The 13,866-nt window shown below is 52.6% G+C and overlaps 1 protein-coding gene across 6 annotated transcripts; it reads left to right on the top strand.

Moving 5' to 3' along the window:
• Positions 1-218: 218 nt before the first annotated feature.
• LOC148648673 (G protein-coupled receptor 146-like) lies at positions 219-9,689 on the top strand. Of its 6 annotated transcripts, none has more exons than XM_088606444.1 (3): positions 224-508; positions 7,258-7,397; positions 7,825-9,689. In XM_088606444.1, exon 3 carries the CDS (start codon positions 7,873-7,875, stop codon positions 8,833-8,835), a length of 963 nt encoding a protein of 320 aa, XP_088462570.1. In that variant the 5' UTR covers positions 224-508; positions 7,258-7,397; positions 7,825-7,872; the 3' UTR covers positions 8,836-9,689. The 6 variants fall into 6 exon arrangements, with proteins under 6 accessions (XP_088462572.1, XP_088462570.1, XP_088462567.1 ...); XM_088606441.1 differs by lacking the exon at positions 224-508 and adding an exon at positions 543-681 and having other exon boundaries at positions 7,822-9,689; XM_088606442.1 differs by lacking the exon at positions 224-508 and adding an exon at positions 548-681.
• The last annotated feature ends 4,177 nt before the right edge of the window (positions 9,690-13,866 follow it).

A 13,866-nucleotide genomic window follows, 5' to 3' on the forward strand; every position in this document is an offset into this window, starting at 1 on the left:
TGTGGACAGCCACCGGATGGGAGATTCCGAGAGAGTCCGGCCTCTTTCTGCCTGTCTTGAAATTAGCTACCGGTTTAATTAACTTTCACCCCCCCCCCATACATACATATACACACTGTATTCTCTGGACCTCGGGTCAGCTCTGTTCACGTCCCTGTTTCCAATGTATAAACAGAGCTCGGCTTCAAAGCTCTCTCTCCACCTCCTCCTCCCGCACTGCCCGGATATCCCCTCTCGCCGAGAACGATACTCCCTCCCGGGTCCAGCCCCACGGGGAGGAAAAGGTTTTTGTCGGCTGTTGACGGTAAAGCCGGGTAAAGAGCGGCGAGGGAGAGGTAAACCCACCGTCCCAGCGCGGAGTCCGGGCCGGCCCCGCAGCGACCTTCACGCCGGTCAGGGGTCCTGACGGAGGGCACCCAGCACCCCAGCACCGCAGCACCCGGGGACTGACGGCGGAGGGGCAGCGGGGCAGAGAGGCGGGCGGGTCGCAGGTGCGAGGAGGAGACGGGTAGGTGAAAGTGCGGAGCGCGCACCCTCATCTCAAACGTATCGTCTTGGCTGTTGCTGCTGTGTTGAGCACACGGCGCGCACACAGTCTTCAGGCGCGCACACGGAGGGGCACGACACATTAATCGACAGAAGGCGTTCGAGCAAGGGAGTTCATGCGCGCCGGAGAAACAGGTGAGGTGAGGAGGAGGGGGGCTCCTTCAGGCGAGCGGGCGAGAGGGGAGCCGGCGGGTGGGGCAGACACGGCGTGGGAGGGGAGACCGAGGAGTGGGGCAGGAGAGAACGAGGGTCCGGATTTCGGGGGAGCACCGACGGAGCGAACAGGCGACACCCCGTTAGCAGCGGGGCTTCACTGACTCCCCGCGAGTGAAGGCGCTTGCCACCCTCCCCCGGCGCAGAAGGTTTCTTTCAGTTATTTTATTTTATTTGTCACACCGGATCGATCCCGTGGCGCGGAGCTGGTTCGGCGAAGGGAGCGCAGTGGGACGGTTCTCACCGTCAGAAGTCCCGGACTAGACGCAGAAATTGTTCCGCCTTGTGCAGGCGCGCCTGTATGCTGATCTCCCGCTCAGCGTCTGCGGGGGCTCAACCAGTCACCGATACTTATTGTAACAAAACGACAGCGATAGAACCGGGCAAACCGACACAGTACCCACGGAGCTACAGAAGAGCCGGTCCGCTGTCAGGACGATGGGTACTGTGCTATTTATGCAAGATCAGATCTATTTTCAGCTGGTTGGTCATTCCCAGCAGGAACGGAATGATCACTTTAGGCGGGTTGGCATGGTGGTACAGGGGGTTGGCATAGCTTCCAGACGCGTGTGTGTGTGTGTGTGTGTGTGTGTGTGTGTGTGTGTGTGTGTGTGTGTGTGTGTGTGTGTGTGTGAGTGAGTGTGTGTTTGTGTGTGAGTGTGTGTGTGTCCTGTGATGGACTGGCGTCCTGTCCAGGGTGTACCCCTGGTGCATGCTGGGATTGGCTCATGCCCCCCCCCCCCACGACCCTGTACTGGATAACACAGTTAGAAAGCTGAGGGATGGGATGTCACTTTTTTTGATACGCCCTGCGTCTGCCGTTAGTAACAGCATCTATGACGTGCCAAACGCAGAGGCGGCATATTAAAATGCTTGTTGGTAATCATCCAAACGCGCGCAGTGGCGTGATCTACAGTGTCCCCTGGTTTCCGGTGTGATCGCGCGGCACTGGGCGGCACGACTGGGCTGCAGGGCCGAGAACAATAGAGTCCCGCGATGAGAGCGCGGAGACACTGGGGAGGGAGGGAGGAGAGTGGAGTTTCAGGGAACCGGAAAGACGCACGAAGCACACCACTTCTGGGCTCCCCGGGCTCTGAGCTGCCAGACGGCCCCCCAGTGCCCGAACGGTAGATCTGACTTTCCCTGTCCCCCCCTCTGGCCCCTGTCACACTCCCCCCCCCGTCCCGGCGCTGGCGGGGCTCCGGGGGCATCACAGCACATCAACAACAACGTCGCCGCGCGCTCCTGGGCAGAGCCTTACGTGACGGGAGCAGGGTGTCGTCTGCTCATAACAGCCCTGGCGAAGGTCTGGAGGCACCTCCGTCCCAGCTCGACCCCGAGCCCCCACAAGACCTGCCGCAGGAGGGCGGAGCGGGAGGAGGGGGGCAGTTCGGCGCCCTCACTGCCCACCCAGGGCTCCTGCCCCTTCTCCAGTGTTACAGTCTGATGCGAGAGCAGCAGGAGCAGCTGCAGGGGCTTTAGTAGATGAAGCTGCGGTAGTGATAGCACTAGTAGTAGCTGCTGCAGTACTTAGTAATAACTGCAGAGGCACCAGCAGCTGCAGAAGGAACAGGGGTAGTTAGAGTAGCAGGAGCCTTAGTAACTACAGCAGTAGTAGTGGTGTGCAACTATAAAGAGCAGCAGCCGTAGTATTAGCAGTAGAATTAGATGCAGCAGTAACAGTAGCTGCGGGAGTAACAGTTGTATTGGCAGCAGTAACAGTAACAGTAGCTGCAGGAATAGTACTTGCAGTAGTAACAGTAGTATTGGCAGCAGTAACAGTAACAGTAGCTGCAGGAACAGAACTTGCAGTAGTAACAGTAGTATTGGCAACAGTAACAGTAACAGTAGCAGCAGGAACAGTACTTGCAGTAGTAACAGTAGTATTGGCAGCAGTAACAGTAACAGTAGCTGCAGGAACAGTACTTGCAGTAGTAACAGTAGTATTGGCAGCAGTAACAGTAACAGTAGCTGCAGGAACAGTACTTGCAGTAGTAACAGTAGTATTGGCAACAGTAACAGTAACAGTAGCTGCAGGAACAGTACTTGCAGTAGTAACAGTAGTATTGGCAGCAGTAACAGTAACAGTAGCTACAGGAACAGTACTTGCAGTAGTAACAGTAGTATTGGCAGCAGTAACAGTAGCTGCAGGAGTAGACTTGCAGTAGTAACAGTAGTATTGGCAACAGTAACAGTAACAGTAGCTGCAGGAACAGTACTTGCAGTAGTAACAGTAGTATTGGCAGCAGTAACAGTAACAGTAGCTACAGGAACAGTACTTGCAGTAGTAACAGTAGTATTGGCAGCAGTAACAGTAACAGTAGCTGCAGGAGTAGACTTGCAGTAGTAACAGTAGTATTGGCAACAGTAACAGTAGCTGCAGGAGTAGACTTGTAGTAGTAACAGTAGTATTGGCAGCAGTAACAGTAGCTGCAGGAACAGTACTTGCAGTAGTAACAGTAGTATTGGCAGCAGTAACAGTAACAGTAGCTGCAGGAACAGTACTTGCAGTAGTAACAGTAGTATTGGCAGCAGTAACAGTAACAGTAGCTGCAGGAACAGTACTTGCAGTAGTAACAGTAGTATTGGCAGCAGTAACAGTAACAGTAGCTGCAGGAACAGTACTTGCAGTAGTAACAGTAGTATTGGCAGCAGTAACAGTAACAGTAGCTGCAGGAACAGTACTTGCAGTAGTAACAGTAGTATTGGCAACAGTAACAGTAGCAGCAGGAACAGTACTTGCAGTAGTAACAGTAGTATTGGCAGCAGTAACAGTAACAGTAGCTGCAGGAACAGTATTTGCAGTAGTAACAGTAGTATTGGCAGCAGTAACAGTAACAGTAGCAGCAGGAACAGTACTTGCAGTAGTAACAGTAGTATTGGCAGCAGTAACAGTAACAGTAGCTGCAGGAACAGTACTTGCAGTAGTAACAGTAGTATTGGCAGCAGTAACAGTAACAGTAGCTGCAGGAGTAGACTTGCAGTAGTAACAGTAGTATTGGCAGCAGTAACAGTAACAGTAGCTGCAGGAACAGTACTTGCAGTAGTAACAGTAGTATTGGCAGCAGTAACAGTAACAGTAGCTGCAGGAACAGTACTTGCAGTAGTAACAGTAGTATTGGCAACAGTAACAGTAACAGTAGCTGCAGGATTGGTACTTGCAGTAGTAACAGTAGTATTGGCAGCAGTAACAGTAACAGTAGCTGCAGGAACAGTACTTGCAGTAGTAACAGTAGTATTGGCAGCAGTAACAGTAACAGTAGCTACAGGAACAGTACTTGCAGTAGTAACAGTAGTATTGGCAGCAGTAACAGTAACAGTAGCTGCAGGAGTAGACTTGCAGTAGTAACAGTAGTATTGGCAACAGTAACAGTAGCTGCAGGAGTAGACTTGTAGTAGTAACAGTAGTATTGGCAGCAGTAACAGTAGCTGCAGGAACAGTACTTGCAGTAGTAACAGTAGTATTGGCAGCAGTAACAGTAACAGTAGCTGCAGGAACAGTACTTGCAGTAGTAACAGTAGTATTGGCAGCAGTAACAGTAACAGTAGCAGCAGGAACAGTACTTGCAGTAGTAACAGTAGTATTGGCAGCAGTAACAGTAACAGTAGCTGCAGGAACAGTACTTGCAGTAGTAACAGTAGTATTGGCAGCAGTAACAGTAACAGTAGCTGCAGGAGTAGACTTGCAGTAGTAACAGTAGTATTGGCAGCAGTAACAGTAACAGTAGCTGCAGGAACAGTACTTGCAGTAGTAACAGTAGTATTGGCAACAGTAACAGTAACAGTAGCTGCAGGATTGGTACTTGCAGTAGTAACAGTAGTATTGGCAGCAGTAACAGTAACAGTAGCTGCAGGAACAGTACTTGCAGTAGTAACAGTAGTATTGGCAGCAGTAACAGTAACAGTAGCAGCAGGAACAGTACTTGCAGTAGTAACAGTAGTATTGGCAGCAGTAACAGTAACAGTAGCTGCAGGAGTAGACTTGCAGTAGTAACAGTAGTATTGGCAACAGTAACAGTAGCTGCAGGAGTAGACTTGTAGTAGTAACAGTAGTATTGGCAGCAGTAACAGTAGCTGCAGGAACAGTACTTGCAGTAGTAACAGTAGTATTGGCAGCAGTAACAGTAACAGTAGCTGCAGGAACAGTACTTGCAGTAGTAACAGTAGTATTGGCAGCAGTAACAGTAACAGTAGCTGCAGGAACAGTACTTGCAGTAGTAACAGTAGTATTGGCAGCAGTAACAGTAACAGTAGCTGCAGGAACAGTATTTGCAGTAGTAACAGTAGTATTGGCAGCAGTAACAGTAACAGTAGCAGCAGGAACAGTACTTGCAGTAGTAACAGTAGTATTGGCAGCAGTAACAGTAACAGTAGCTGCAGGAACAGTACTTGCAGTAGTAACAGTAGTATTGGCAGCAGTAACAGTAACAGTAGCTGCAGGAGTAGACTTGCAGTAGTAACAGTAGTATTGGCAGCAGTAACAGTAACAGTAGCTGCAGGAACAGTACTTGCAGTAGTAACAGTAGTATTGGCAGCAGTAACAGTAACAGTAGCTGCAGGAACAGTACTTGCAGTAGTAACAGTAGTATTGGCAACAGTAACAGTAACAGTAGCTGCAGGATTGGTACTTGCAGTAGTAACAGTAGTATTGGCAGCAGTAACAGTAACAGTAGCTGCAGGAACAGTACTTGCAGTAGTAACAGTAGTATTGGCAGCAGTAACAGTAACAGTAGCAGCAGGAACAGTACTTGCAGTAGTAACAGTAGTATTGGCAACAGTAACAGTAACAGTAGCTGCAGGATTGGTACTTGCAGTAGTAACAGTAGTATTGGCAGCAGTAACAGTAGCAGTAGCTGCAGGATTGGTACTTGCAGTAGTAACAGTAGTATTGGCAACAGTAACAGTAACAGTAGCTGCAGGAACAGTACTTGCAGTAGTAACAGTAGTATTGGCAGCAGTAACAGTAACAGTAGCTGCAGGAGTAGACTTGCAGTAGTAACAGTAGTATTGGCAGCAGTAACAGTAGCTGCAGGAACAGTACTTGCAGTAGTAACAGTAGTATTGGCAGCAGTAACAGTAACAGTAGTTGCAGGATTGGTACTTGCAGTAGTAACAGTAGTATTGGCAGCAGTAACAGTAACAGTAGTTGCAGGATTGGTACTTGCAGTAGTAACAGTAGTATTGGCAGCAGTAACAGTAGCAGTAGCAGCATTCTGCATCACTAGTATTAGCTGCAGAGGCAGCAGGAGTACAGGATGCTGCTGTGTCAATATCAGAAACACAAGCAGTGACGGTTGTTGTGATCTCAGTGCCCTGAGAGTTCAGCAGGCAGCAGCACGTCTGTGTTTTCAGCCCTGGGAGGCCAGAGTAACCTCTCAAGGGGTCTGCGGTAGGGGTGAGGGGTTAAGCTCTGGTGAGCAGCACATTCTGTTTCTGCTAGAGCTGTCTGGACACCCCACAGCAAGCAAGCGAAAATAACTTCCTGTCCTCGTTCTCTCTCTCCCGCTGTTTCTAAACAGACAGACCCGCCTGGCTTTGCGCTCTCTGGACGAGAAAGAGGAATAGAGAGGGGGGGACATGAGGACAGGGAATGGGAGTGAGGAAATAAGGGACATCCTTCCTGTAATTAGGACGCATTCCTGCGCAGTGCGAGACACCGTCGGCGTCAACACAAGCAGGCCACTTCCTCACCAGGGGCAGCACCACTCACTCACAGCAGCGACTGTGGCAAAACACAGCCGAGTGCAAACACAAGGACATAACACAACGCAATACAGTGACTGTGACGCTGTATCTGGAATAGTGTGACTGAGACAGTGTATCTGGAATAGTGTGACTGTGACACTGTATCAGGAATAGTGTGACTGAGACAGTGAATCTGGAATAGTGTGACTGTGACACTGTATCAGGAATAGTGTGACTGAGACAGTGTATCTGGAATAGTGTGACTGTGACAGTGTATCAGGAATACTGAGACTGAGACAGTGTAGTGTGTAATACTGAGACTGAGACAGTGTATCTGGAACAGTGTGACTGAGACAGTGTATCTGGAATAGTGTGACTGTGACGCTGTATCTGGAAGACTGTCACTGTGACAGTGTATTCCGGAATAGTGTGACTGTGATGGTATAGTGTGGAATACAGTGATTGTGATGGTCTAGTCTGTAAGACTGTGGCTATGCTTTACTCAAAGTGACTGTACTTTTACCACAAAGTATCTCCTTCATTATCTATAGGAAAAGATAGACCCTCTCAACTGGCATGCTCTAGCAAATCCAGTATACCACGTCTTCATTCTCACCTCAAGCTGCTTGGGTGTTGCCCAGTGACCGGCGGCCTGAAGGATAATCTGAGAGAACATCCTCTGTGTGAATGTATTTGATCTCTAGAAGTACTAGAGGCCCCTGGGAGACAGACAGACAGACAGCAGGACGGTCTCCCCCTGCCTCTCTCTTGCTCAAGAAATCGACAGTAAGTCTTTGTGGTCTCCATCTGTAGCTCGTGTTGAATTGGGAGAAGAGCTGTCTGCACTCCGGAGACCCTCCCCTGGGCCAGTCCAGAGAGCAGAACACACAGGCCAGACATCCCAGCAGCCCGACCCATCCTCCACCGGAGAGCTGCTGAAGCAAACAGGAAAGGTGTTGCACCACCCCAACCTCTTAATGGGAGAAGCAGGCAGGGGAGTTCTGTGGGGGGGGGTCTCAGATGTTTATTTGCGTGTGGGAAGTGTGTTGTCGCAGGAGGGGGGCGTACGTGCTTGGACCGAATGTATTGTTTTGTTGGAAAGTGTCTGAGGAGCAGATTGCGATGGTAGGATTGGCCTCCCTCTTGGTCCAGGCGCACGCTGCCTCTGCTCTTGTCCGTCTCTCCTTCTGTCCCCCTCTCGCTGTCTCTCGCCCGTCCTCTCTGCCTCTGTGTCCCGTCCTGCCCTCCCCTCTTCCTCCCCCCGTCTCCCCGACTCTGCCCTGCTGCCAGTATCTGGTGATGGAGGGGACAGACTAGAAAGAACTCCACTCACATTGTCCCTTCTTTCTCTCTCTCTGCCCTCTCCGCCCCCTGAATCAGCCTGGTACTGATGAACCCCCCCGTCCCCCTATCTCCTTCTCCTCCAAGATGTGGACCTGCCTGGCCCAGGGCCTCCCCTCTGACGTCAACAGCAGCCGACCTCCGACCCACGACCCCTGGATGCCCCCCTCGGCCTACTGCCTCACCGCTGTGCCCCTTGCCCTGACCCTCAACCTGCTGGTCCTGGGCGTCAATTTGGGCCAGAGGGCGTCCATGATGTTGCCCGACGTCTACTTCACCAACATGTCGCTGGCCAGCTTTGTGCTAGCTATAGTGAGCACCTGGAGGCTCCTGGGGGGCAGCTGGGCCTGGAGCGGACAGCCCTGCTTGGCCCTGTATGTCCTCTTCAACGTGTCATCCCTGGTGTTCGTCTATTCGGCTGTCTTGCTGGGGCTGGACTATTTTGTGGAGCTCTCGCTGGCCAGTGTGCAACTCTCAAGTGCCTACCAACCACGCCACGTCTGCGAATTCCTCTGGGGCGGCTCGGCGCTGGCTAGCCTATCGTCTCTGCTGTCCTACGCCTGCATCAAGCTGGCCCCCAGCCCCCTGGAGTGCGCCAGGCTCCAGACCGGCGAGCTCGGCGATGCCATCCTGTTCTTCGTGGGCTTCCTGGTGCCGCTGGTGGCGGCGGTCTATTCCTTGGTCCTGATTGGCCGGCTGCACAAGGAGGAGGAGCCCAGCCCCTTCCTGTGCCCCCGCCCACAGCCCCAGCTGCTCCGCCTCCTGGCGGGCACCGCCCCCCTGACCCTCCTCCTCTGGCTGCCCTATCACTGCTCCCTGCTGCTCGACCTCCTCCAATCCCTGCAGGGCGGGGGCGGGCGCCCCCGGGAGGCGGAGCCCGAGACCTGGGCTGCTTTTAAAGTGGCGTCGGAAGTGTTGGGCTATGCCAGTGGCTGGGCCGTGCCAGTGCTGTACCTCACCCTGCGTCCCCAGTTCTGGGACAGGTTCCGGAGGACCAAGGCCCACATCGCTCGCCACTTACCCCCTCTGCGAGGCACTGCCCCTGTGTGAGCCGGGGGAAGTCTGATTCCTCTTGCCCTGTCGATAGCCTGCACCTTCACTGTGATGCGAATGACTTTATCTGTCCTAGACCTTTTTTGCTTTGCGTTGAAAACGTCAAACAATCATGTTGAGCGGACACCCAGCCTGCCACCTCTGCCGGCCCTCGTTCTGGAGAGGGACTGACAGCTCTGGACACCGGTGACGCTGATTCCTGAGGGAGCGAAAGAGCTCTTCTGTAAGGGGGCCTTGGGCACATGTCCATCACCAGCTGCCAGGTAGTCGTGCCCTTATCACACTAGAACACACGCAGCCGACAGGACAGACACAGTACAGGCGGATCACGACCACGGCACACAGCTACAGTCCAGTGCGGACAGGACAGACACAGTACAGGCGGATCACGACCACGGCACACAGCTACAGTCCCCTGCCGACAGGACAGACAGTACAGGCGGATCAAGACAACGGCACACAGCTACAGTCCCCTGCCGACAGGACAGAGACAGTACAGGCGGATCACGACAACGGCACACAGCTACAGTCCCCTGCCGACAGGACAGACACAGTACAGGCGGATCACGACAACGGCACACAGATACAGTCCCCTGCCCACAGGACAGAGACAGTACAGGCGGATCACGACCACGGCACACAGCTACAGTCCAGTGCGGACAGGACAGACAGTACAGGCGGATCAAGACAACGGCACACAGCTACAGTCCCCTGCCGTCAGGGCAGACACAGTAGAGTCGGATCACGACAATATATAGTACAGTCTCTAAAAAAGTGAACAGTGAAAAAGTGAAAACGTTTATATTGGTCGTCATGTACAGGACAATAAATCACTAAAACGATGGGAAAAATCGGGTTTCCTTTTCTTCTGCGCGAAAGCCGGTAGAGAAGCCTTCCGGTTCCGCATGCTGCCCACGCGTGGTGTGAGTGTCCGTGACGGGGCGGGACACTGACGGCGGGCGGGGTCGAAGGGTCCTGGCCGTGGCGCGGGGTTTCCAAACTCTTCCCTGAAGAATGAGAAACGTCCTTCTGTGCTCTGCCTGTGGTCAGCGTCCAGTTCCTTTGGGAATGCAGGAAGTCGGAGGGTTGACTGACCCCCCTACGCAGCGAGGCAGGTCTGTGCTACCAGCAGCCATCTTCGGTCCGGCGGGTTCAAACTCACCATTTGAGTGAGGGAGAGAGTCTTTATCCGCAGTGTATCCGTTTGTTTTTGCAGCAGAAACCGGTGCTCGGTTCAAAGAGAAAACACGACAGCAAACAGCAGTACTCAAAAACATTTGGATAGACAATCAGGTGTTAAGTAAGAAAATGGCTACAGGTATGAATGAGAACGTGTACGTCAGATGGTGGAGACCAGTGACTTTCTGACCTGTTTTCACAAGACTGCCCGTGTTCCTGCCTCTCGGATTCAGGTTGCTAAACCAGCAGATCAGGAGAAAGGTTAAAAAAAGCTTTAAAATGTACTGGCCTGTCTGAATATATCCGTTTTTGCGAAATACAGACGGTTTGTTTAGAAGGGCGGTAGGGTGGAAACGGGTTGTTAAGAGTTTTGAGGCATTTGTTTAAAGTTGTTATATTTCGCTATCTGTAATATATATATATATGCGTGTTCCCGCTTCCTGCTGTTCTTCAGCGAACGTTTCAGAAAAACACGCAGCTTGTGCCCGGTACACAACTTGAACCCGTCTGTCCCAGCCGTCTAGGGACGCTAGGGGGCGCCAGAACGGTCCTCTGGGACGGGAGTCGCGGATGTTTTGTAGATAATTTCCACTTCATTAAAGGTGGGGTTTGGAGTAAAGTGTAAAAGTCCTCTAGACGAGGCCTGTAATTAAGCGACTGGACTGCTCAAGAGTGGAACAAAAAGACTGATCATCCACCAGTCCATTTCCAGACACAGACATGCACACCCTCACCCCTGGACCACCACAGCAGTGCGGGAGAACATGCAGACTCCACACGGAGCGCCGCTCAGGAGGTGACCCCAGGGCAGCCCCTCTGCCAGTCTGACACCCCTGTTCTAAAAACACCAATCATGTTGTGTCCTGTAGGGCAGAGATCTGCAGCGCCAGCCCAGCGAGCTGTATACTGTAGGCCACTTTTAAATCACCAGTTTATAAACGCCTGGAATGGTTTTATTGTGATCAGTTAGATTTAGAGGTTAAACTTATTAATTTGGAGGTCATTTAGCACTAAAATCTAAGTGCTCTTCCACTCTCGGGGACCAGAGTTCTCTTAATTGAATAGATTAACTCGCTTAATTCATTTATTTATTGGTTTAGGGTAACCTATGAGACTGGACTGGGGCTCACCAGGACCAGCGCGGGAATCATTTAAATACCTTTCGGAAGAAAAGCGGCTGTACTGTACGTTTACCTGCGGATTTTGTGGAACTGAGTTTAGGGAAAAGAACGTGATTATTTTCAAATCGCATAATATTGCAACTTTAACTGTGCTATAACTGCTGCAGTGTTGTAACTGGCGCAAAACGTCTCATCAGCTGTAAGGCCAAAGTCCATTCGACAGGAAGTTAGTGGTCTGGATTAAAGTGGTCCTTCAGGTCCTCAACAGAATAGCATCGACTTACTTGCACTGAACCCAAAACAACAACCAAACAGTCGCCAGCAGGTGGCGGTGTCGGACCTACACGACTGACAATCGAGGTGCGATTCCGCAGTCTGACCACCAGATGGGGCTCGAGTTCTTCTCCTTGTTCCCAGGTATGACCTTGGCCTTTCGGGACCGTTGCTGTACGATAACATTGTCCAGTTCCACCTTCGACATCTCGAGCCCCCCCACCATGCCGACTTCACAGCCTGACTTTTTGATTCCCCCCAGCACCACATTTCGGCGACTTCCCTGCGAGGCTCTGAGAGGCCCAAGCGGACTGAGGCAGCGTCAGGCGTCCAGTCTGTCCCGTCCAGAGACGCTGGCCGTCTTCAGTCTCGCCCCCCCTGTTCCTGCTGGAGCGCCCCAGCGCACAGACGCTCCGCGCACCCAGGCGGTCGAGAAGAATCGCCTGGGCTGCTGAACCTCAAAGCTCAGAGCAATCAAATCTTGAAAGCCAGGAGTATTCCAGGCATCCCGGGGGGTTTTCCAGCCCCTGTGCTGACAGGCAGAGGGAATGACACCGCGGAAGCCTGATTTATGGGGATCCTGACACCGGCGTTCTCCCACCCCGCTGCTCAACATCTGGAGCGGCAAAAAATAACAGCTGTGTCTCGTAACCGTCCTGGAGATTTAATAATAATAATAATAATAATTGCTTACACTTATATAGCGCTTTTCTGGACACTCCACTCAAAGCGCTTTACAGGTAATGGGGACTCCCCTCCACCACCACCAATGTGCAGCATCCACCTGGATGATGCGACGGCAGCCATAGTGCGCCAGAACGCTCACCACACATCAGCTATCAGTGGGGAGGAGAGCAGAGTAATGTAGCCAATTCATAGAGGGGGATTATTAGGAGGCCATGATGGGGTAAAGGCCAGGGGGGAAATTTGGCCAGGACACCGGGGTAACACCCCTACTCTTTTCGAGAAGCACCCTGGGATTTTTAATGACCACAGAGAGTCAGGACCTCGGTTTTACGTCTCATCCGAAGGACGGCGCCTGTTTACAGTATAGTGTCCCCGTCACTATACTGGGGCATTAGGACCCACATGGACCGCAGGGTGAGCACCCCCTGCTGGCCCCACTAACACCTCTTCCAGCAGCAACCTTAGTTTTTCCCAGGAGGTCTCCCATCCAGGTACTGACCAGGCTCACACCTGCTTAGCTTCAGTGGGTTGCCAGTTGTGAGTTGCAGGGTGATATTTATCACCTCTCTTGTTAAAACGGGCGGAGCCGGCAGTGTCCCCCCCACAGCTCTCCCACAGTCCCCCCGCTGCCACGGGACAGTGGCTTTCGCGTTACCCCGGAGCCTGGCTCCTCGCACTGGCTACCAGTCGGCTTCTGAACAGCTCTTGTGGACCAGGCTAAGAAGGCTTGTAGCCTTCGCCACGCCGCCAGGCTGGGCGCACTGCTGTGCCTGATCCTTGCTCCTTGTACTGTAGGAGTTTCTCATCAGCTGTACCTCGCTCGGGTTTTTAAAAAAAATAAAAATAGAATGGCCGGTTTCGTCTGTTTGTGCCCCGCACAGATATGCAAGGGGTTGTCAATCAGGTGATGTTAATTGGATGATTGCTTCATTGAAGGTCCGGAGGAGTGAGGCAGGACAATGACAGGACAAGACAGGAGAATTAATAATAATTCTTACACTTATACAGCACTTTTACACCCCACTCACAGCGCTGGACAGGTCATGGGGATCCCCTCCACCCCCACCGGTGTGTACCCCCACCTGGATGATGCTCCAGTCTGCTCCCCACACACCAGCTCTCAGTGGGGAGGAGAGCAGAGTGATGGAGCCAGTTCAGAGAGGGGGGTTATTAGGAGGCCATGAGGGGTAAAGGCCAGGGGAGACTTGACCCCTACTCTTTTTGAGAAACGCCCTGGGATTTTTAATGACCACAGTGAGTCAGGACCTCGGTTTTATGTCCCATCAAAAGGGCAACAGCTTTTTAAAGTATAGTGTCCCCGTCGCTATACTGGGGCATTAGGACCCACACGGACCGCAGGGTGAGCGCCCCCTGCTGGCCCCACTCACACCTCTCCCAGCAGCAGCCTCAGTTGATCCCAGGAGTCTCCCCTCCAGGTCCTGGCCAGGCTCACCCTGCTGGGCTCCAGTGGGGCTGCCGGCTGGGAGCTGCAGGTGGTGGAGCTGCTGGCTGAGGATCACTGTGTTTTTGTAGTCTGATAACGGGGGAGTCAGCCTGGTGGTGCTGGTCCCGGCAGGGCTGAGGCAGACCGAGAGAGAGGGAGAGAGTTCTGCAAGCGTCTGTACATGTTGTTGCCAAAGCAGATACAACGAACGCACTGTAGCTCTCCGAGTCTGAATCCGGGAGACCGGCGGGCAAGACGGCAGGGAGAGAGCAGGAGGGGAGGAGGGTGCAAAGCCGAGCGGTATCCCGGCGTTTGTCTCCAGGG

This window comes from Lepisosteus platostomus, chromosome 14 (assembly GCF_059453375.1).
Source record: "Lepisosteus platostomus isolate fLepPlt1 chromosome 14, fLepPlt1.hap1, whole genome shotgun sequence".
Taxonomy (NCBI): Eukaryota; Metazoa; Chordata; class Actinopteri; order Semionotiformes; family Lepisosteidae; genus Lepisosteus; species Lepisosteus platostomus.

Bases quoted from the DNA above. Each gene is read 5' to 3' on its own strand.
- LOC148648673 (XM_088606441.1), top strand. The intron at 7,398-7,821 runs GTGTTGCACCAC...CGCCCCCTGAAT, and splicing joins TGCTGAAGCAAACAGGAAAG to CAGCCTGGTACTGATGAACC.